This window comes from Polypterus senegalus, chromosome 2 (genome assembly GCF_016835505.1).
Source record: "Polypterus senegalus isolate Bchr_013 chromosome 2, ASM1683550v1, whole genome shotgun sequence".
In the NCBI taxonomy this organism is placed as follows: domain Eukaryota; kingdom Metazoa; phylum Chordata; class Cladistia; order Polypteriformes; family Polypteridae; genus Polypterus; species Polypterus senegalus.
The window spans coordinates 192,925,827-192,946,002 of NC_053155.1; the positions used below are offsets into that span (position 1 = coordinate 192,925,827).

The following is a 20,176-nucleotide window of genomic DNA, read 5'->3' on the forward strand; positions in this document are numbered from 1 at the left end:
AAGACTTGGTGAGAGGACAAAGTTGCCTCTGCAGGTTTGATCAATGTATTCAAAGTAAACAACTTACTACTGAAATGGTATTTGTGGTGATGATACAAAGATGAGGTTGTCCTAGAGGGAAGTCTCAGACTGAAAAGATGGCAATAGTTCAATCTGAGGTCCCAGGATCTTGTGTGTGACATGGCACAGATCCCAAGCCATCTCCACCAACTTGGGGATTTGATGGGAATTAAATGAAAATTTGCACCAGCTGATTTAGATTTTAGACATAATACAGATTTAACCAAGTATGGCATTACTGAAGTCTGGACCCAGAGCCTGACTAGCAACTCTCTATCCTCTTGCACTGACCTATAGATAGTTGCAAGTCCAATTCAGTCTTGAATTTTTTTTTTATTATTACTACTACTTCTTGTTAGACACCAAAACACAAACTAGTGCATGCACAGCTTCCATGGCTGAACAATTAATGCTTACCCTACAGAAAACTTTAGTATGTGGCCACTAAAATTCAACACAATGTTACATTGTTAAATATCTAAAGGAATATATACTCTGGAAAAAGCTATTGCTCAGTGTTTTTATACAAAATAATTTTTCTGTGCCAATCTACTTTATTAAAAAAAAAAAAATCTGCCTGAACTCTTGTTAAAATGCTTTCAACAGTATTTGAGCAAATGTAATAGAAAATGTTTTTTTCCTTAGAGCTAACTTAAGTTTAAAAAGTTTTTACAAGTCACTATACAATGCATCATAAAACACCAATTCACATTTGAAGATAATAAAAACGTGATTTCAATTAATGAGGTTTAACAAAGTGAAATACAAGTCCTCCAATACCGTTTGAAATTCTCTTTACATGTTTTATTGCCATTTTAATTTTTAAAGGAAATTTTTTGTAAAATATAAATACAAATGAAGGGGGATCTTTTTTTTTTAATTACAAAGTCTGATCACATTTTCAAAAACAAGACACACACTAGTCAGAAACATTTAATGTAATTACCTTCCTGTGTTTTGTTTTTCTATTTACAAACTGAAGCAAGTTTTTTTCAGTATAACTGCTTTCATTAGTAATCCTTTTTTTAAAACTTTTAATATCTTACAAAAAAAACACATGAAAAAATATTTAAAATTTTCATCTTTAAATAAGAGTTAAAGTAAAAACAAATTCTAAAACACAGGTATAAAAGAATTATTTTGAAGGCAGAGTTTTGAGAGACAAACAAAAATAAAACAGCAAAACAAAAAAGGGAGGGTAATCTGGTTAGTATGGAAAATAACTCCATTCATATTAAAAATATTCTGATTTCAAGCTGCCTAAAAGGCAGGTAAGTCTGTAAACAAACACAGTAAAGCACACACCACAGAACAGTGAACTAAGATCACACAACCTTTGTGGGCACCACCTTTGAAAATTAGTGCCTATTTTGTGTTTTTCCTTTTTAAATAAAATTTTAAAAGTTCATAAAACTCTCCCCAGATAGTGTAGATTTTTAAAGGAAAAAAGATTATGAAATACCCAGTAGAAAAGAAATAAATCTATAAACAGATTAAAAAAAATAACACCAAAAATAAAATGAAATGTCATTTCTAATATCATCTCAATTGTCCAAATAGCAGGATTTTATCTAAGTCATTTTTCTCCAATATGTAACATTTATATACACTATGTGCAATCTTTATAACAATAAAAGCTCCATTTTCTTTGAAGAGTTCATGTCAATAAGTCTCTTGAAGGTCACGACCGTTTCACCCGCATACACTCCCATTTATTGTCCAAACACTCCAGTGTTGATCCAAGCAGTCCACTGAGCTCAGATGAAAATTCCACCAAATCTAAAAGTTCTTTGCTGTCAGGCACAAATGGCTCCAGATCCTCCGTACAAGAGAAAAGCTGACTGAGAGAAGCTTGTTTGTAGAATTCTGCTTCAGAAATTGTTGCCACTTCAATATGTGAGAAACTTGAGCGGAATGCACGTGGAGTCATCTTAAGCCGCTTCAAAACATCCGACAGCAGCAACCAGTTCCGGGGCCTGTAAAAGGGAAACAAAAATACATATAAGAATGATAACTTCTGGAATTCTGTACATCAGAACATCTTCCCTTCCTATCACTGAGGATTTTCTTTTTTCCATTTGTTTATTCTCCAGCTACAGCCATTCTGACATGTCCCCATTATTACAAAAATATGATCCTAATTCTTTTGAGAAACTTCAACCTATTGCTAAAATCATAATATAGAAGTATACATCACATATTGTAAATATGCCATTTTGCATTTGAATAACTTATTCATATATCTATAATGTGACGTAGCTAACACTTTGTGCGCAAAAGTGCTATCACCTCCCACTGTACCAAATTTCTTTATATGGAAATTTTATTGTTTTGCATTTATGGTTATGCTTATCTTGGCAAAAGACAGATTTACATCTATGAAAGGATTCGAGAAAGCAATGTGCACATTCAGTATGCAAAACTAAAACAATGAAACTTAGAAACTAGAAAGGAATGTCTAGTTCATTACTGTCCAAAACAAGGTAGTTAGAAGCAAGCATAATCCTGCACAGCCCACAACAGGTTGAGAATTAAACTTTTCAAATACACTTCAGTAATAACAAGTGTCTTCCTCTTGTCTTAAGTTACTTCACTTATGTCGACAATAGTACCTGCCATCAATGTCTAAATGAGCACTGCCACTAAGCAATGACAGTTAGCCAAGCAATATGACACTTCAACTCTGCATAGTAGGCAGCGCTATGCCTTAGCAGCATGGTGAAAATGATGGAAATGGAAGCATGGCATTTTGGTGATAAATGGCTCAAGTCTTGCTGGTCAAAAAAGCAATACCTTTGAGAGCATGGCAAAAGCTGAGCTGGATTGCTATTCACTATGGTTTGTGTTACCAGACACATATTGACCAATACAAACACATGTGCAATACAAATGAATAATTACATATATTTGAAGATATGTTAGGCAAAAAACAAAAAGAGCAAAGTTCATGAATTTTTATACAGAATAGATTTATGAGGTATATGCCCAAAAACAACACTTTCCTTGTATTTTGAAGTCCTCATTGCTTGTCTCACATTGTTCTAAAAAGCAAAACTTCTAGCTTCTATTCCCACTATGAACTGCATATACCGTCAGCTCCCTTGGGATGTCAACTCTGTAAAGTTAAGGAGCAGAAACAGAGTTGGCATCCTTCTATCTCCACCCTCCAATAAAAATTAAGTAAAGCAAAACATATACTTTATATTCATTAAAAAAGGGCCTAGTCAGCAAATGTAACTTTAGAAAACAGATCCATAACGAGGGTGAAATGTTAACTTTTGTCGTCGTCTTTGATGGGATTATCTGATTATTACTCAAAGGGGTAATTTGTCAAACCAACAATCAAATTCAATGTATATTGTGAACTAGTTGCATTCTTCAGTGCCTTTCATTGCTTCTTGCATATCCTACACCTTAAAACTCTCAACACAAACTTTATGATGCAAAAAAAAAAAAAAAGTGTATTTCTTACAGAAGATTCAATCAAAAGTCAAATTCTACAAAAAAAGACTGCAGCTATTACCTAAATAATTTACATTTTATATACTCTGTCTAGATGGTAGTATACACATTTTAGAGTAATGGGTTGATTTCCTTCTTAAACCTATAATATTTACAAATGGCTGCACCATCTGGGGCGACAGCAAGGACTGGTATTATGAGGCAGTTGTCATTTTTGTACAGTTAGATGAAATATAAAAAAGAGCATCTTACCCTTGTGAAAGGGACACCTGGATGTTGTAGCATGGCAAAAGTGGCCGATCTGAAAACTCAAATTCAAAGACATCTTTTAAGTTGTCTTCATCATCACTGGGGCCTGGTGGGTCAGCCAAAATATCAAAAGCAGAAGCATCATCAGATGGCTCTGTAAAAAGAAAAAAAAACTCTTATTCTAGATCCTAAAATGAACTATCGTGTCAAACACAGCTAGTTATTTATGCAGTTTGCTCTTGAGATAAGCTCCATCTTCCAGTGATACTCTACTGGAAAAACACAACTAATTTATGAAAACATTTATTTCCATTAGAAAACATGGCAGTGCAACCCCTTTCTCATAATATGATAAAATAACTTATTCTTAATTATACTAATATCTTCATTTATTGTTTATGCCTGCAGCAGAAACTGTATGTGCCTATCCCTAAAAACATTTATTCTAACAAAGCTCAGAGTAGAAATGAAAACGGTTTATTACATGTCCACAGAATGAGATCTAGGTATTCCCATATCTATTGTTACACTAGTTACTACAGATTTTATGCAACTAGTGCACATTTCAAAAACATTCCTCCTCTATTCAGCACACACAGTAGCTTACTATGAATTAATAAAGGGAATGCAACCATATAGACATTGAGTGCCAAAACTATAAAACTGCCTTTCAAATATATCCAAGAATATTAAGTTATGTATACATCATCCACTAAAGAAATAGCCTTTTCTTCTTTAACATTTTAAAATTTTCTCCTCAAGGAAAGAATCCTTTTTTGCTTTGTCAGAGGCTATCAAATTAAAGAAACATGGTCTCTCATAAATCTGAATCATTAGAGAGAACTTTTTTTTTTTACTTATTTAACCCTATCCCTCTCCTGCACTGGACAGCTTTCAATGTTTTGATATAGTGAATTTTATCTTATGGACAGGGGCTTGATTCGGTCCTGTGCGTTATGCTTTTTGGTATAGTCTCCAGCCCCCACAACCTTGCTCAGGATGAAGTGGGCTTAGAAAATGGCATGGTACAATTCTTAAGCATGAGACATCTTTAACAGATATTTTATAGAAAAATTTGAAAAAAGAAAAAAAACAAACACACACATTGGTTGAGCACAGTTGTTTAGAATTGTTTACTAAAAGTTTACAAGCCTTACTCACCACAAACACAGCTGCCATAGAAATCCCAGTATAGACCTGGATCATCGTCAGAACGGCCCTGCAAGTCAGCAAAGTACTCTGCAAAAAATGAACAAGAAAAGCAGGAGGTAAAGTCTGTTTGTAAGCCTTCACATCAAGGTTTGGTTCTCAAATCAATCATTTTACACTGAAAGATTAAAGGATACTCTTTGTAATTCATGATATATACTCAGCAAAAATTGTGAAAATAAATTCTGAGCACCTTATTAAAAATGTGCAACAATCTGGTTTCAAAAGGCCAAACATGATATAAATGCAGATTGTAGGATTACACAATAGTTAAATCAAAATGCTAGAAATCTTCACAAAGCTTATTGAGGCAATGGTCCTGGAGGAGAATAGTATTTATTTAATCTTAACAGAACGTAGAGGCCATATAAAGATACAAAACTGGGTCCACAGAGCTACAAATGTTACAGACAAATAACTTGTATTCTTCTTCAAAATATCTTTCCATATATGCTAACATGTACACAAACTATTATATATATATATATATATATATATATATATATATATATATATATATATATATTTTATTACATATATACACACACACACACATAAAAAGATCTAGACATCGTTCAACTTTCAATGTACTGTTAACAGCTGCTTTGTAGAGGGTCTGGAACCAATATCCACTATGGAAGATAACAACATTCTGAAGCCTACTAATTCCAGTTCAGGACCATGGGGCCTAGTAATGAGTAAAAATGCCAAGATTGGTTTTGTGCACAGTTTCGCAAAATTGTCCCTAAAATGTGCAAATCACTAGAACATTTTTTGCAATAGAAAGCAAGGAATATTGTTTCTGGAAGGATATTCTGCTGACAGAATCACTATCTATTTAGCTGCCCTCTAATGCTGCTGCTACGACCACTGCCACCTCCGTCTGCCAGGGCTCCTTCCCGGTGACTAATCGGTTACATGGACTGCCAGCCTGCCTGCATATTCAGTTCCACCTCACACAGCTTACTTTGTGTCTGTGGTAACAACATTGATACTCAAGTTCCCCCAACTTCTGCAAGCCAATGCAAGTGTGGACTCTTCCTTTGACTTGGTGGAGATGGCCAATGACCCATGCTAAATGGATTTTAACAGTGAAGAAAAATGTTCAAAGTGCTTGAAGGTTAAGTAAGTAAGGGCTGTCTAGCTGTGCTACTCTTTCCACACTCTGTAATAGAATAAAATGGTTTTCCCATGCCTTTGGAAGGTTGCAGATGACATAAAATGTGCAGAAATTTCATCTGTCGCAAACCACAATTAGTTTTGCTGCATTTTCAATGCTGTGCAAATTGTTTTGCTCATCGCTAGCCAGTGCATATCTAACCAGCCTTGAACTCAAGCACACAAACATACACTCAGTCACAAGATGTTCTATCAAATATATGGTTGGTAAATAAGTCGCAAATAGGGTAAACATGTATGATTGCAAAAAATATTCTATTTGTATTTAAGCAAAATGACTGTTTTGTTTAAATTGGAGATCACTACAGTGCTTCTATACAACATACACAGGTCCACATACATGTATAAACAAGATACACCATGTTTGAAAACCACATGCAAATTCATAAAGTACAGGGTCTAGATATATAACCAGTGAACAGAACAGGAAACAGCAGGACCATAGAGGATAGATATAAACACAAAGAGAATATTGATAAAGCAGTTCAGATGAAAAGAGGAGAAGAAGAATGCAATGTACGCAGGAAAAAAGTGTATACACAAAAGAGAAGGAACAAAAGACGAGCAATCAACCTTTGCAGTGGGATGGAAGCTGGCCAAGTAAAGGTGCAAAGGTAGGACATACTGTGAGCTTAGGCAAAAGCATGCAGAGAGGACACCAGGAGAAAGCTTCCAATATGGAAACAATGCTTTTAAAAAAGCAGATGCAAAAGCGTTCATAACCACTCTCAAGAAAGATATAAATGAGGAACACCACAGAGTTCAAGCTCACAGTGGGGAGCTGACTAATTAACACAGAAGCAGAAGGCAGCGTAATGGCTGTTATTAGGGTGCTTCAGAAAAGGTAGTTGAGAGCTATATAATATTGTGAACTTTTCTTCTCATGTATTAAATACGTTCACAGAAAGAGCAAAGTTGAAGAATACATATTATGCATAGCATAAAGCAAGGGAAGTGTAAAACAATGATTCTCTGTGGTGCAATAAGGAATTTCCCCTATCTTTTAGTTTTCATGTAGATTATGCAGAAATGGGCTACACTCATCTAATCAGACAACAAAAAAACAGTCTTTGTTTTTATGTTTCCCTATGACTCGGTTTTGGAATATGAAGGTTTGAAAAAAGAATGAATTCATTTTTCCTCCAGTACTGTGACATTGGGCCTTATCTATAGCACCGCATAATCACAGTTGCTGGACAGGAGTTTCGAACAGCATCAAAGAAACTGACAATTAATTTAGGAATGCCTCAATGTGGATTCTATGTACTCCTAAGAACTAATTAATGTTGCACATATAGATCAAATTATATATCACTTAATATAAATGTAGAACAAACATCACTTGCATGCCTCAAATAAAGGTGAAAAAACTGAAAACTGAGGACTAGGTCAGTATAGTGAATGAACATCTAAAATGCACATCTTTAAAGCCATTTGTGTTTGTATATAGGCAGCGTTACAGATTATAACATTAACAGTACCCTGAAGAGTCCTGAATTGGAGTCCCATATGAAAGGCCATCATTAAAAACAATGGGCATTATATGAAGTTTAAAAACTAGCTCTGGAATATGAAAGTTAACACGAATAGCAAAACACTAAAATTCCTATACCAAAACGAATACACTCAGTTTCAAAAACAAAAAACCTAACTATTGAATGTATTTAAAATGCATGAAAAACTATACAGATAAAGGATACAGATAAAGGATTCATTTTTTCAACTTTGCATAACTGTTTATTCACACATTCTCCAGATGCTGCTTATTCTTTTCTCAATTTACAAAGTATATTAATTTTTTTAACGTATGTTGCCTGATTCAAACTATGAGAAATAATGATGTTCCCTGGCAGTAGTGTAGTAAAGAAAAAAAGAAAGCGAGGGGGGGGAAAAGCGCCACACGCGTATCCTGTTGTTCTCTGTTACTAAGGCAACCAGAGAGCAGGAAGCTAGCATTTTAAATGCTAAATAGCAAATAATGATTAAGGAATGAATGGCACGAGGGGCCTAATTGTAGACGCAGGGAATGGGCTCTCATGGTGCCAAACGTTAGCACTTTGCTGCCTGCTCTCTTGCTGCCTGAACATGATTGCTTGCTTTCTCATTATCTAATGTAGGTCACGCAAGCAACCCAGCGATCTTTTCGGCAGGCACACACAAATGTCATTTTAGCAGCACGATGTTAGCCTTGGAGCACCAGAGACCGTGATCCTGTCAGGCGCTTTTGTGTCACAAGGTCTGTCTTGCTCTCTGTTTAGGTCACTTATTAGATGGAAGGAAGAAACAGGAAGCTGTTCTGAAGAGCTAAATTTTTGTTTCACACTCTACCAGCAGCAGAAAAGGGGATATAGTTCTGAATACTTTTATACTTCCAAATTTTAGTAAGCAAAAGCAATAGAGATGAACAGTTAAGTGATGTTCTAAGAGGACAGAATGATCATTTTTAACAGCCTGAATTTAGCACGCAACTATCAAAATAATGATTATACTCTAATCAGTGTTTTTGGGAAAGCAGTTAACATAATGAAGAACGCAGTTCAAGAGAAACTAAAAAGTTATTTCCAGATAGTCCATAACTTTAAAAAAAAAAAAAAAAAAAGACTACAGTGTAACTCGTGAGAGGCTGCATAATTCAAACACTACTGCATACTGAAATGCAAGTTGCTCGTAGGACTAATCACATTCAAAGCTGTGAAAGAGACAGCAGTGTAAGTATCTGCTTGTGAAATAAGTACACAGCTGACACTACTTGTGACTAAACCAGTTGTAGATTCTGTCCAAGGATCAAGACATGTAGGCTAATGGCCTGCCTATTTTTATAGAAATAACAGAGAGCTACTTGTTGAGACAGGAGGAGATGGAAGCTACTGACAGCATTAGCTCAATGAAGCGTATCCTGATTAAGACACAAAAGAGCTGGTTGAGGGGAAAAGCACAGCGAGGTCAACTCCGGTCTCTAGAAGCATACATACTAAGTCACATCCAGTCTTATGCCTTGCCAACCATGGCTGCCAATCCTGCTCACATTTTTTATACTTTATTAGATTGGAGCAGGACTACAGTTTAAAACAGACAATAACTAGCGAACTAGTCAAACAGCTTTAACTCCTGAATGGGCAAATTCAAAGTGAACTGTAGTGAAATTTTGAAAAGATTTTCAAAAATCATGTCTCTCCTGTTTTACTAAGTAACAACGCAATAGGCCAAACATTGGATTTCTAAGATTAAAAAAAATGCAATAATCTGTCAAAAAGGAAAACGTTACTCTTCCAAATATCATGAAAGTTGGCTAAGCTACAGAAAAAGCCTAAAGCACATTAAATGCTCATCTAAAGAGACAATCTTAAGAAAAGACCGCTTCTATAACCATTCAATGTGGAACAATGCTAAACTGATATTAAGAAGAATTGAAAATACAAAAGAAAATTCCAGTGAGATTCTTACCTGTAAGAAACTTTTCCATCAGCTCACTGTGAGTCATCTTTAAGATACTACGTCCAGAGTAGGTTGCAAGTGTGGGATCAGCCCCGTAGGATAGCAGTAGACGAACAATGTCTAAATGATCATTTTCCACAGCATCATGCAGAGGTCTGAATACAAAGAGGAAGGGGAAAATAAGGTGGATGCTGATTCTTGACAAAGCAGAGCTTTCAGGTGATACATGGGAAATCATAACATCTTTAGGCTCTTAAAATTACAGACATGACTTTCTAACTGAATCAAAAGCTCTCCTATAGATTTAGGCCAGCTTTGATAGCCTACTATGGCTGGGCCCTTGGATCCATTTTAGCTTCCTTATATTGCACAAGGACTGATATTAACTAAATGTCAGCTTGATCAGACAGATCTATAAGAAATTCTGTAAATCAGAATTATCGAGGCACTTTGAGATATTCCACTCAAAAATCCATCTGCCTTGCGTTTCTACATTTAACTTATATTTTCAAATGTGTAAATACATTGCACACTAAAGGTGTTTGTCTTATTGCCAGATGCAAGTAATCAACAAATTTTCCGTTTTTTCTTTCACTTCTTGAAACATGTCTGCGCAATGCTCTTTTTGAGAAATTGCCATAAAGTGAGTGCCCATAGGTTGTTGAATTACAGGACTTAGCTGGAGTGAAAAATGAACTAATAGAGGATGCATTTCCTTTCTTCCTCACAGAGAGATTCTGATTCCTGATTGCTATGCCCGAGGCCTTATTTTTCTCCGTGTGCTTTATAGAAGATTTAACCCTTTATTATTTATTTATTTAATCTTCCAAAGCCTTTGTTCAGGCTCTGTAGTTTTGTGTCACTGGGTGTACAAGATGCATTTTTTAATATCAACATTCAGCTAAAGACTGCAAAGTGTCAAAAACAAAAATTACAAAACCCTTTACTCCTGATGTGATGCTTTCAGCAGATGTTGGGAACAAATTTACATTTTCCAAGGAGTACATTATTAAGCAGCTATTAATATACAGTAATACCACACTAGCATAATCATTTCAATTAAATTATACAAATGTTCTATAGATCATAATTATAATTAATTGCGAATTTAACCTCATTATGTTTGTAACCTTATTCAAATTTTGTTCTTAAAAGTTCATCTGAGTATACAAAACTTGAGAGGAAGGACTCCTTAATCTTTATGTATCAATATTAAAAGCCACAGCTTAAATCAGCAAAGGATCCTTTTTACATAGATCATTTCAGTTTACAATTTAATCTGACATTTTGTCTTATTGTTTTGTACGACGATAGTGTATTGTATGAATAAGTTTATTATTCAACACCATGTCACACACTTTGAGAATTTGTGCAACTATGGAAACATGATGTTATTACTGGATAACAAAGCAGTACAAAATAATTTTACCTGGTCCCATCCTGTGCGCTGCAGTTCACATCAGCCCCGTACTCCAGTAGGTGCTGTGCAATTGTCAGCCAGCCCCTGGCACAAGCCTCATGGAGTGCACAGTATCCAGCATTGTCTCGGTGATTTACATCACAAACCTTGTTCTCCAAACAGTACAAGACAACTTCCTAGAAAAGAACAAAAAAAGACAGAAATGGATCATTAATATTAAGTGTCATAAATAACGACACACCTGACTCCACTAAAATCAGTGTGAAATGCAATTCCCTCACTCAAAATAATAATTTCAACTAAATGTTAATAATTGAGTGTTTCATTTCACAGTTAAACAAAAAACAAAGGTCAGTACTTGCTGCCACCTTTTTTTTTTTTTAAATAAATGGATTGTAAAAACCTTAAGATACTATGACAAACTCACTTACAATGAAAAATGTAATGAATTCAATAGGTCACAGTTTATGATGGGCACCATACAAATGATCACCCCAGATACCATATTTGACAGACTACAAAACAACTCCTCACTTAATGGGTTTGAGTACTGCTTTCTCTTCGTGCACCGAATACTAAAAACAACCTAATCTGGACTAAATGAAAATTCCTTGTGTATTTTTAAAACGTTTAAAAAGCTGTATAACATATATAGCTGAATGTTCAGTTATGACCCATTTAAATTTTACATTCTTAACATATCAAACACATATGTTTGATGTAATTTAAACATCTCAGTGTAGCTTATTAAATCTTTTCAGTTTACTCTTAAGTGCCTTGTATCCAGATAAACAATGTCTAATTATTCATATTTGCAAAGCGCAGGAGATGAGAAAAGACAGAAAATAGAAGGAGCCAACTGTGCAGGAATGCCAGTACTTCATGGAGCACTGACACAAACACTGGGGATCAACCTGACAGTAAACAAGAAAAATGAGGGCACACAAAAAGAAACCCAGTAGGTTTGCTGCAGCCGTCCAAACAGTCATACCATGGCACCAGTCTCATCCTGGCTAATGATTATAAAAAATAAAAAAAAAAAGAAAACTGAAAGTATGAGCTTTTCTCAGAATTAATGCGGATACATTTATATAAGAAAGAAAGAAAGGCTTTCTTAAAGTCAAGAACTTAATGTTCACCATTCAAATAAACTAAAACAATGGCAAAACTAATGAGTAAACTATAATTACAACGTATAAAAAATTCATAGCATTAATAGATACCTTAAAATATATTTTACAATCATTTATTTGAAAGCAAGTGGCACCTGTTTATTTATGTAATTCAAAGAAGCATGTACTGGAGGCTTCTTTTTCCATTGCTATTCTTGGTCTTTAGTCATGGTTTGTGTGTTTAAATTATAACAGCAATTGAAATATGACATTAATACGAAACACATCTTATTTTTACATATAGGGTTTTTGTCTTCTCATAAATTACAGTTCATCCAAGACTTTCCCTTCCCAAACCAGTTAATCTCTTAAGGTTTATAAGTAATTTATCCATAAGCACTTTACTATTCTACTGCTTGTTGATACTTGTCTCTGTATGCAAAACCCCTTAACACTTCACTAACAAGAGACGGGTTTTGTCCTCATGCTAGTACTTGGTTAACAAAAGAATATAGTATCATCCTCCCACTTGAAACTACACATGTGTACTCCCATTTGTAAATTCAACTATCCAGCTTTGTAGAGTTTGCAAAAAGTAATTTTCAACTTATCACAAAATGTGCCCACCGCCCCCCTGTAGTTCAACACACCATGCTAATGAACAGCCATGAAATGGACAGGAAGAAGACCAGCACTTTCTTCCAATAGATTTGAAAGAAGAGGGTGAGCATGTTTTACACATAAACCTTTTCTGACAGTTTTACGGTTAGAAGTACTAGGAACCTGAATTCTACTACTTTTGTGTTAATAAAATGGAATTCTGAACTTTGCATTCGTTACACAACACAAGTGAAAATTATGTTCTGTCTACTTGCTTGTCAGTTTCTACTTATTTTTAAGTCAGAAGATGCCTATATCTAAAGAACTGTCCCATCTGCCTATACAACCAACTTGCAAATTATGATTTTGTCAATTTTTATATACACTATATTTTGAGACAACTATTAAACCTTCTAATTAGATAGTTTAGTATAATTCAGCAGTCTTTGCACCAGATTTAAACAAACACAAAGTTCTAGGGTCAGATTCATTCCCTCCTTTGACTTAGCAGTAACAGAAATACTGAGCAGGGCTACATTAAAGACTCTGGAGCCAAAAACATCTCATTTTGAACTTCCACAATCCTTTAAAATTCCCATTTCTATGCAAATTTGCCAGTCTCGACCTGAGCTTTCATAATTTCTTTCCTTCTTTGCAGATTGGCAACCCTAGAATAGCTCATCCCATCTGTCCACAACAGTTTTATTAATTCCTTGGACATTCAGAAAGAAAATCCTTTTCCAGTTTAATAGGTAATACAGCCACCACTTCCTCTAAATTATTTTTGAAAGTTTTCAATGGACATTGTATTTCTGCATCATCTGTTTCCACATAGCATTGCTAGGCTTGGGGGTTGACGAAATACCAGTGGTACATTTTTTATTTAGAAGAATATTATTTTAAAAAAGCACACAATAGACCAGTTGTCCCCCTAAATAAGGCTAAAAATTTACAATGTATGCAAATTATATTGGGACAACTTTGTTTAGAATTATTGATTTAAACATTCATCAAGTAGGTTTTACATTTTATACCATAGGCAATGGATGACCTGGTGGATATCTATTTTAGAATGTGTGGCACAGACCAAGTACAAGGCTCCAAAAGACCCTAGTAGAGAAGAGAAAACATTCTAACAGAATGACGATGTACCAGTGGGGGAGAAAAGAGACCACCAAAGGGCAGTAATCCATTTAACTGCAGAAGATGACCTGAGAAAGTGCGAGGCAGAAAAACTAGGGAAATGGAGAAGATGATACAGGCCTGGGTAGAAGTGTGTAATTTTCCCGCAATATGTTTGAGAGATGGCAGACCAAAATAAGCTATGAATGCTTGCCCTCTTACAGAGAGAAACAGAGAGGGAACATGGATGGCTTGACAGAGATTAAAAGACTTTCATGCACACAAAGACCTGCACGCAGTCCCAGGATAAATGTTTACAAGACGAGAGGTCTTTCCAGTAACATGGCCTTTTTAAAAAGGTACTGAAGGCAATCAAAAAGCATGCAGCTTAGGTGTTAGACGCTAGTCTATTATTTACCATATACATTAAACCAACACCAAAAAACTTGCTGAAATATATATAATCATCTATGGAGAATAAAGAGAAGTTAATTAATGCATTCTTTGCAGTAGAATGGACTACATTTACATTTGACTGATTTGCCAGGTGCCTTTATCCAAGGTAGCTAACATCATCAGAGATACAATTGTTTGCATTTCTTTTGTTTCCAAATTGGAGCTTAGGCCGGTGAAAGTGACTTGCTCTTGGTCAGTGTCAGTAGCAGGATTTCAACCCATAAATTCAGGGTTTGAAGTCCACAGTCTTAACCACTATGCTATGCAACCCTACACTACTCTCATGTGTTATGCAAAGCCTGTTCAAATTATTCTATTTATAGCCTTCGGTTAATTTAGAGTATTGCTGTAAAAATCATTACTACAACTAAGTAGTATCAGACCAAGTCACTGGGGATGTCAAGCTACACGACTGTCTGTCATGGAAGTGTACCACAGCCTCCTCCGACTTGCCAAGATTATGTAGATGATGTCTGACTGAAAATCACTCTAAAACTCGTGTAATGTCACAGGGCTTTTTGACTCATCAAAATGCAGTGCAAGTCCATTGCAAAAAAAGGATGCATCTAAATGTATTGAAGTCTTAACCCTAGGACCAGATAATAGCAACTATACACCATGTTGACTTAGAGTGTTTTCCTATTAAGCAACTAACAATCTGTAACTTTATTTCCAGTTATCTCAATCAAACATAACAAATGTAGGGCATTTTCAAAGGGAAAAAATCATTGGCATACAGTAAGAACAAATAATTTTCCTTTACACCTGCAAGGTCACAAGAGTTAAAATGAGAAGCAAGACACATTTTAGTTACTATTTGAATACCAAACGTTCATGATTTGCAGCACTGAGACTACGTAACATTCTGTTGCTATGAGAGTCCAACCAGTTTCATTGCAGAACTGTAAAAAAAAAAAAAAGACGCAAATGTCTGAACCTCTGAAAAAAAATTCTTTTCCTGAACTGGAGTCCTCTAGGGTAATATCATGATCTAGAGAATAAGTAATATGAATAACAGAAAAATAATAAGTTTCACCTAACTCTGAATATGAAATCACAAATATAAAAACATAGTGACTGGTAGAAATAAAAGGTATATGTACACATTGACCAGAAGCAAAACTGGTAAGTAAAATTAAATTTTGCCACATGTGCATTTAGGTTTTATTAGTAACAATACCTTAGTTCTAATCAATGTTTTTTTTTTGGGGGGGTTACACAATTATGGCATGTGACAGGAAGCAGAGTCTGAATTTTAAGGCACCTTGTCCTTCAAGTTCAAGGTGCAACCTCACATTTGAGATGCCTGCTTCTTCCCTTTTCACGGACTCACAGTTTGGTCTCTAGGATACAGCATGAAGCTGCTTTGTTACTATGCATGCACTAACCAGGCTAGCGTGGAGAGCAGCTGAAGGTAATGAGATGTCTGTCCAAGACATGAAAATAACCTGAGCCATATGACCGCAAGGATCATGTGTACAACACAACAGCCACTTAATGCTTGTTGACGGGAGAGTGTGCAAGTGGATTGAAGGGGACAACTGGGCACAACACTGATCAAGGGTGGTAAAGTGTGGAGCCTGGCCATCTTTTTTTTTTTGTTTAAACAATCAATTTGTGTAACTACTAACTGCATTCTTAATGTTTTTGACACCAGGATTAGACACACAGAAATTCATATTAATGTAAATAAGTTAACAAATCATTTCTAAACTAGCTAATAGTTAAAAATAAATAAATAAATAAAAATAATGAACTAATAACAACGCAACATTTTCAAACCTAATTAAGGGCCACAGGCAGGCAGAACTGATCCAAACATCATTAGATGCAAGACAAAAACTAACCCTGGACAGAGTATTAGGCAGCCCCAGTTAAGCAACATGTTTCCATAAATTTTTAATTTTTAACGTCAAGTTATACATTTTAAATACTGATTGACTAACTTTGCATGTTCAAAAATCAATGGATTTTTTCCAGATGTTAGGGAACTACAGAAATCAGTACTCTTGTCCTAGCAAACGTACAGCAAGCAACGAGATAAAGGGAATGTGCAAATGTAGTTAGATATGCTTTGGGCATATCTTTGTCTTTTGACCTTACTGCCTAAAATAAATATGTATACTGCTAATTTCCCTGAAACCTGAAGATGTGCAGCAGCACTACCACCAATGGCACCACTAAGTGGTGGCAAAGGGCAGTCATAGCCACCATACAAAAACTACTGGCTACCCCACTAACCACTACAGTTTGCACTCTTTAAAATGTCTGAAACTGACTGATGCAGAACTTCAGGCATTGGCCGCAGTATCACTGGTTACTTTTCTTTTGCCATGTGCTTACCTCCACTGCTCAACCCAAGAGTATTTCTTGAACTCTGGGTTGTTGACTTATTTGTGATGGGTGTCCACATGATTGTGCAATAAAATTAACAAAGTCTGTCCAAATGCAAAATCTGCGATGAGTGATACACCACCCTCTGTTTAGAGTACTATTTACTGCGGTTGCATGCAATCCGAGACTTAGTCTATACAGTATCGTGACACATAACAGTGAGCTTCATTTCTATGCAAACAACATCTAATTAATATTCCCTATGACAACACCACCGTTCACACAACCCATGTAACAATCAAACTGAGAATGCACATAAAAGATAAAAGGAGACAGACATGCGAGAGAACTGAAGGCATCATGGCACTAGTTTCAAATGTCAAAATTAAATAATGGATGCAGCACAAGAATGATGATGATTTTGGCGGTGTTGTGGGGGCAAGTCAGGCTGGGGATTATATAGTGCCATGCCAGCACTGCATGCTAAATGCAGTTTTAGTGATCATAGTCAACTGTGCCACAGTGCATGTTTGCCTTTACATCACACAATCTTTTTGAAATAGCCACGACTCAACTTTTGTTCTCCATCACAAAATAACAGGGATATGCTGAACAACCTTTGAACTCATTTAAAGAATGTTTCTCATTTGAAAGCATTATTAAAAAAAAAAAAAATCTTATTTAAGACAAGGTAAGTTTTTTTGAGTGTTTTATTCCTAACTTGGCACCATGGGTCAAATGATTAAGTAAAAGTGGCCATTCATATTAATCTTTCAAAAATAATATCCTCATATCATACCACCTGTTATAAAGACTATTTCTACCTGGTTTACTAAAGTTTACTCTAAGTATTTATACAGACAGTAATACACCTTCAGAATCCATTGAGTTTTGAATTAGTATTATTTTATTGTCAATATATTTGCTTTCCACTTTATTATCTGTGTGAGAAATATTCTTGAATGTAAACAAAACCATATACTTTATTATATGGTCATTGTTTTTGTCTGTGGATGAATCTGCTGTCATTACAATAATAAAGCTCTTCTTGGGAACCTGTGTAGTGCGGACATGCTCGTTTGGGTCCTCAATATCAAAACGTTTAAGCACCTTTGCGCTTCACACATAGGGGCTACTGTGGACGATTCCTCCAGATTGGAATTGGTTATTTAATAGGACAATGAATGATTTGATTTCTAATATCGCTTTTACGTGATCCTATTATAACAACAACAGTTATACCTTATAATTTGCCTATGCTGTAGAACTTGTGTGCCACTCTCAATATTCACAAGCCCTATATGGCTACTGCTCTACAAATCTTCCGCATGCGCCCCTGACTATCACTGGGTTTGTATAAATAAGCCGAGAAGCAGAGGAGGCGGCATCGACTGCTGCCTCTTGTGTTGTTGCTGCTCCAGGGCGCTGGCGCTCCCTGGGAGGAGCAGCCAAGCCGCCTCTATCTGGGGGGTGTTTGCGCGACAACACGCGAAGCTGTGCACGGAGCTGCCAAGACGCTGCTTGCTGTCTGATCGAATGTCAGGCGATGGCAAAGCGCGTGTGTGCGAGCGAGAGAGAGAGAGCGCGAGCGAGCGAGAGCAGTCAAAGACTTATTGGTTTGGCAGCTCATGCGCTTCTGGATTATTAACACGGCTGCCAGTAACCACAGCAGGTAACATTGAAACCAGACGCTCACCGTGAAATCGGCATTCCCGACTCGGTTCTTTATCGTTTCGGCTAAGCATCGACCTTTTCATACGAACATTGTGAACGATTGTGAAAAATGCCATAACGGTCGAGAAAAGGCATCTGAATTTGTAGCGTGCAAAGTACGCTTTCGGCCTTGGAAACCTAAGAAGGCTCCAATACGGGCGAGAATCTTTTCGTCTAATCACTCTAATACCTGTATGGTTTGAAATTCGTAGAATTATTCTTTATAATAAACCATGCCGTCAAACAAAGTCGGCTTTTTAATCAAATAGAATCCGTCATTTCCGAAAATCCTTTGATAAATTAGAAGTATCGACACTACCTCCCATCCTCCAACCCGAGAGCGCCGCTAAAAGATCCTCTGAAAAGCAGAGGCTCAGCCGATTATAAAAGGCCATACGCTTGGTCTGTAATATAAAGCAGGATCAGCAGAAGGCAAAAGGTCCCCCACGTAAAGGCTCCTGACAGACTCTGCGAGGATATATCGACCGACGCTCAAGTCTTTTGGGATCCTGCCAGAAATGCGTTATTAATTCCGGCTCGGCAGCGGCTGCCAATTGCGCGCCTTGAAACAACTCCACCAGACATACTTGCCGCCAGCCCAGCCTAACAGGGGCGAATCATTTGCTATTTATTTTGCAATAAAAGGTTAAGAAATCGATACAAACGTGGAGTTTGAAACCTGCGTAAAATGACGAGGCCAGAAAAGGTGATCAGCTTTTTGACGCTACCATGGTTGGATGCATAGACATTTCAAGTGGTCCATAAATGTTGGAAAAGGCCTGTTGCCACCGTCTAAGGAAGCATTTTCAAAAGTTCTTAGAGTGAACTTTGCACCTATTGTTTCTTATAAGTCAGACCCCTTTATCTAATGGGTAATACAGCATTTGAGATACAATTGGTTACTTTTTTTTTTGTTTTCAGTTAGAGCAGAGGCAGGTGAAGCAACTTGCTCATGGTCACACAATGTCAATAGCCTGCTTGAATCCACAATCTCAGGGTTTAAAGTCCAAAGCCTTAAACACACTGCCCTCTACTAAAACTGGATGCCATGCAACTGTTTATTGTAATAACCAGGAGAGCAACCGGGCAAAGGAAAAACTATCCTACCAGCAAATTGAATATGAACTGTGATTTGTTTTGGTAGCCAGATTTTGCCCACCTAATGTCACAGCATTAGGAGTCTTCAATTAAGAAAGGCTTCTCCCTGTATTTATTTTTTATCTTCATAAAAAAGCACCCGATTAGAAAGGTCTTTCACATTATATGCAAAGCTGCTGTACAACACCTTAAATAACACATTCATGTCTGTAATCTTTTTTAATTACGCAAGTTATCCAGTTGAGCCATGAGGAAATGGGCATAATAAGACAAATTTAGAACCTCAAAATTCATTGGAATACATTACATTGAATACATGTAGCCTACATGTGTCAACATTTTCAGCACAAGCAAAGCTGATACCCAAAACCTTTTCTACCCACTATATCTCAACAGTAGAGTTGCATTTTGTGTGTGTGAACTTACTTCTGAATTAACAAACCAGAGGAAGCTTAAAAATAAAGTTTTCTATTTCCTAACACATTCTTAAAAGGGATAGTCTAATATTGACTAGCAAACTGTGTAATGAATACAGCACACCACCTACCATAATTACAATATTTTCATTGACTTAAAGATGATGCAAGGAGAGCTTCATTAAAGGTCTTAAAGACTTTTGAAAATGCAACAACACACAAGTACAAGACATTCTGCTAAAATGAGTTAGTCAAATGATGAACAAACTCCCTGTTGTTTACACACTTGCATCTAAAAGTGTAAAATCCCC

At 36.2% G+C, this 20,176-nt stretch overlaps 1 protein-coding gene across 1 annotated transcript in view; it reads right to left on the bottom strand.

Moving 5' to 3' along the window:
* Window positions 1-1,090: 1,090 nt before the first annotated feature.
* bcor (BCL6 corepressor) overlaps window positions 1,091-20,176 on the bottom strand; it is a 105,394-nt gene continuing 86,308 nt past the window's right edge. Inside the window, exons 11-15 of the mRNA XM_039746298.1 lie at window positions 11,024-11,190; window positions 9,604-9,749; window positions 4,933-5,010; window positions 3,775-3,925; window positions 1,091-2,036 (exon numbers count right to left, since the gene is read on the bottom strand). Of these exons, the coding sequence (XP_039602232.1) occupies window positions 1,742-2,036; window positions 3,775-3,925; window positions 4,933-5,010; window positions 9,604-9,749; window positions 11,024-11,190 (837 nt within the window). The 3' untranslated portion in view covers window positions 1,091-1,741. The remainder of the gene's footprint in view (window positions 2,037-3,774; window positions 3,926-4,932; window positions 5,011-9,603; window positions 9,750-11,023; window positions 11,191-20,176) is intronic.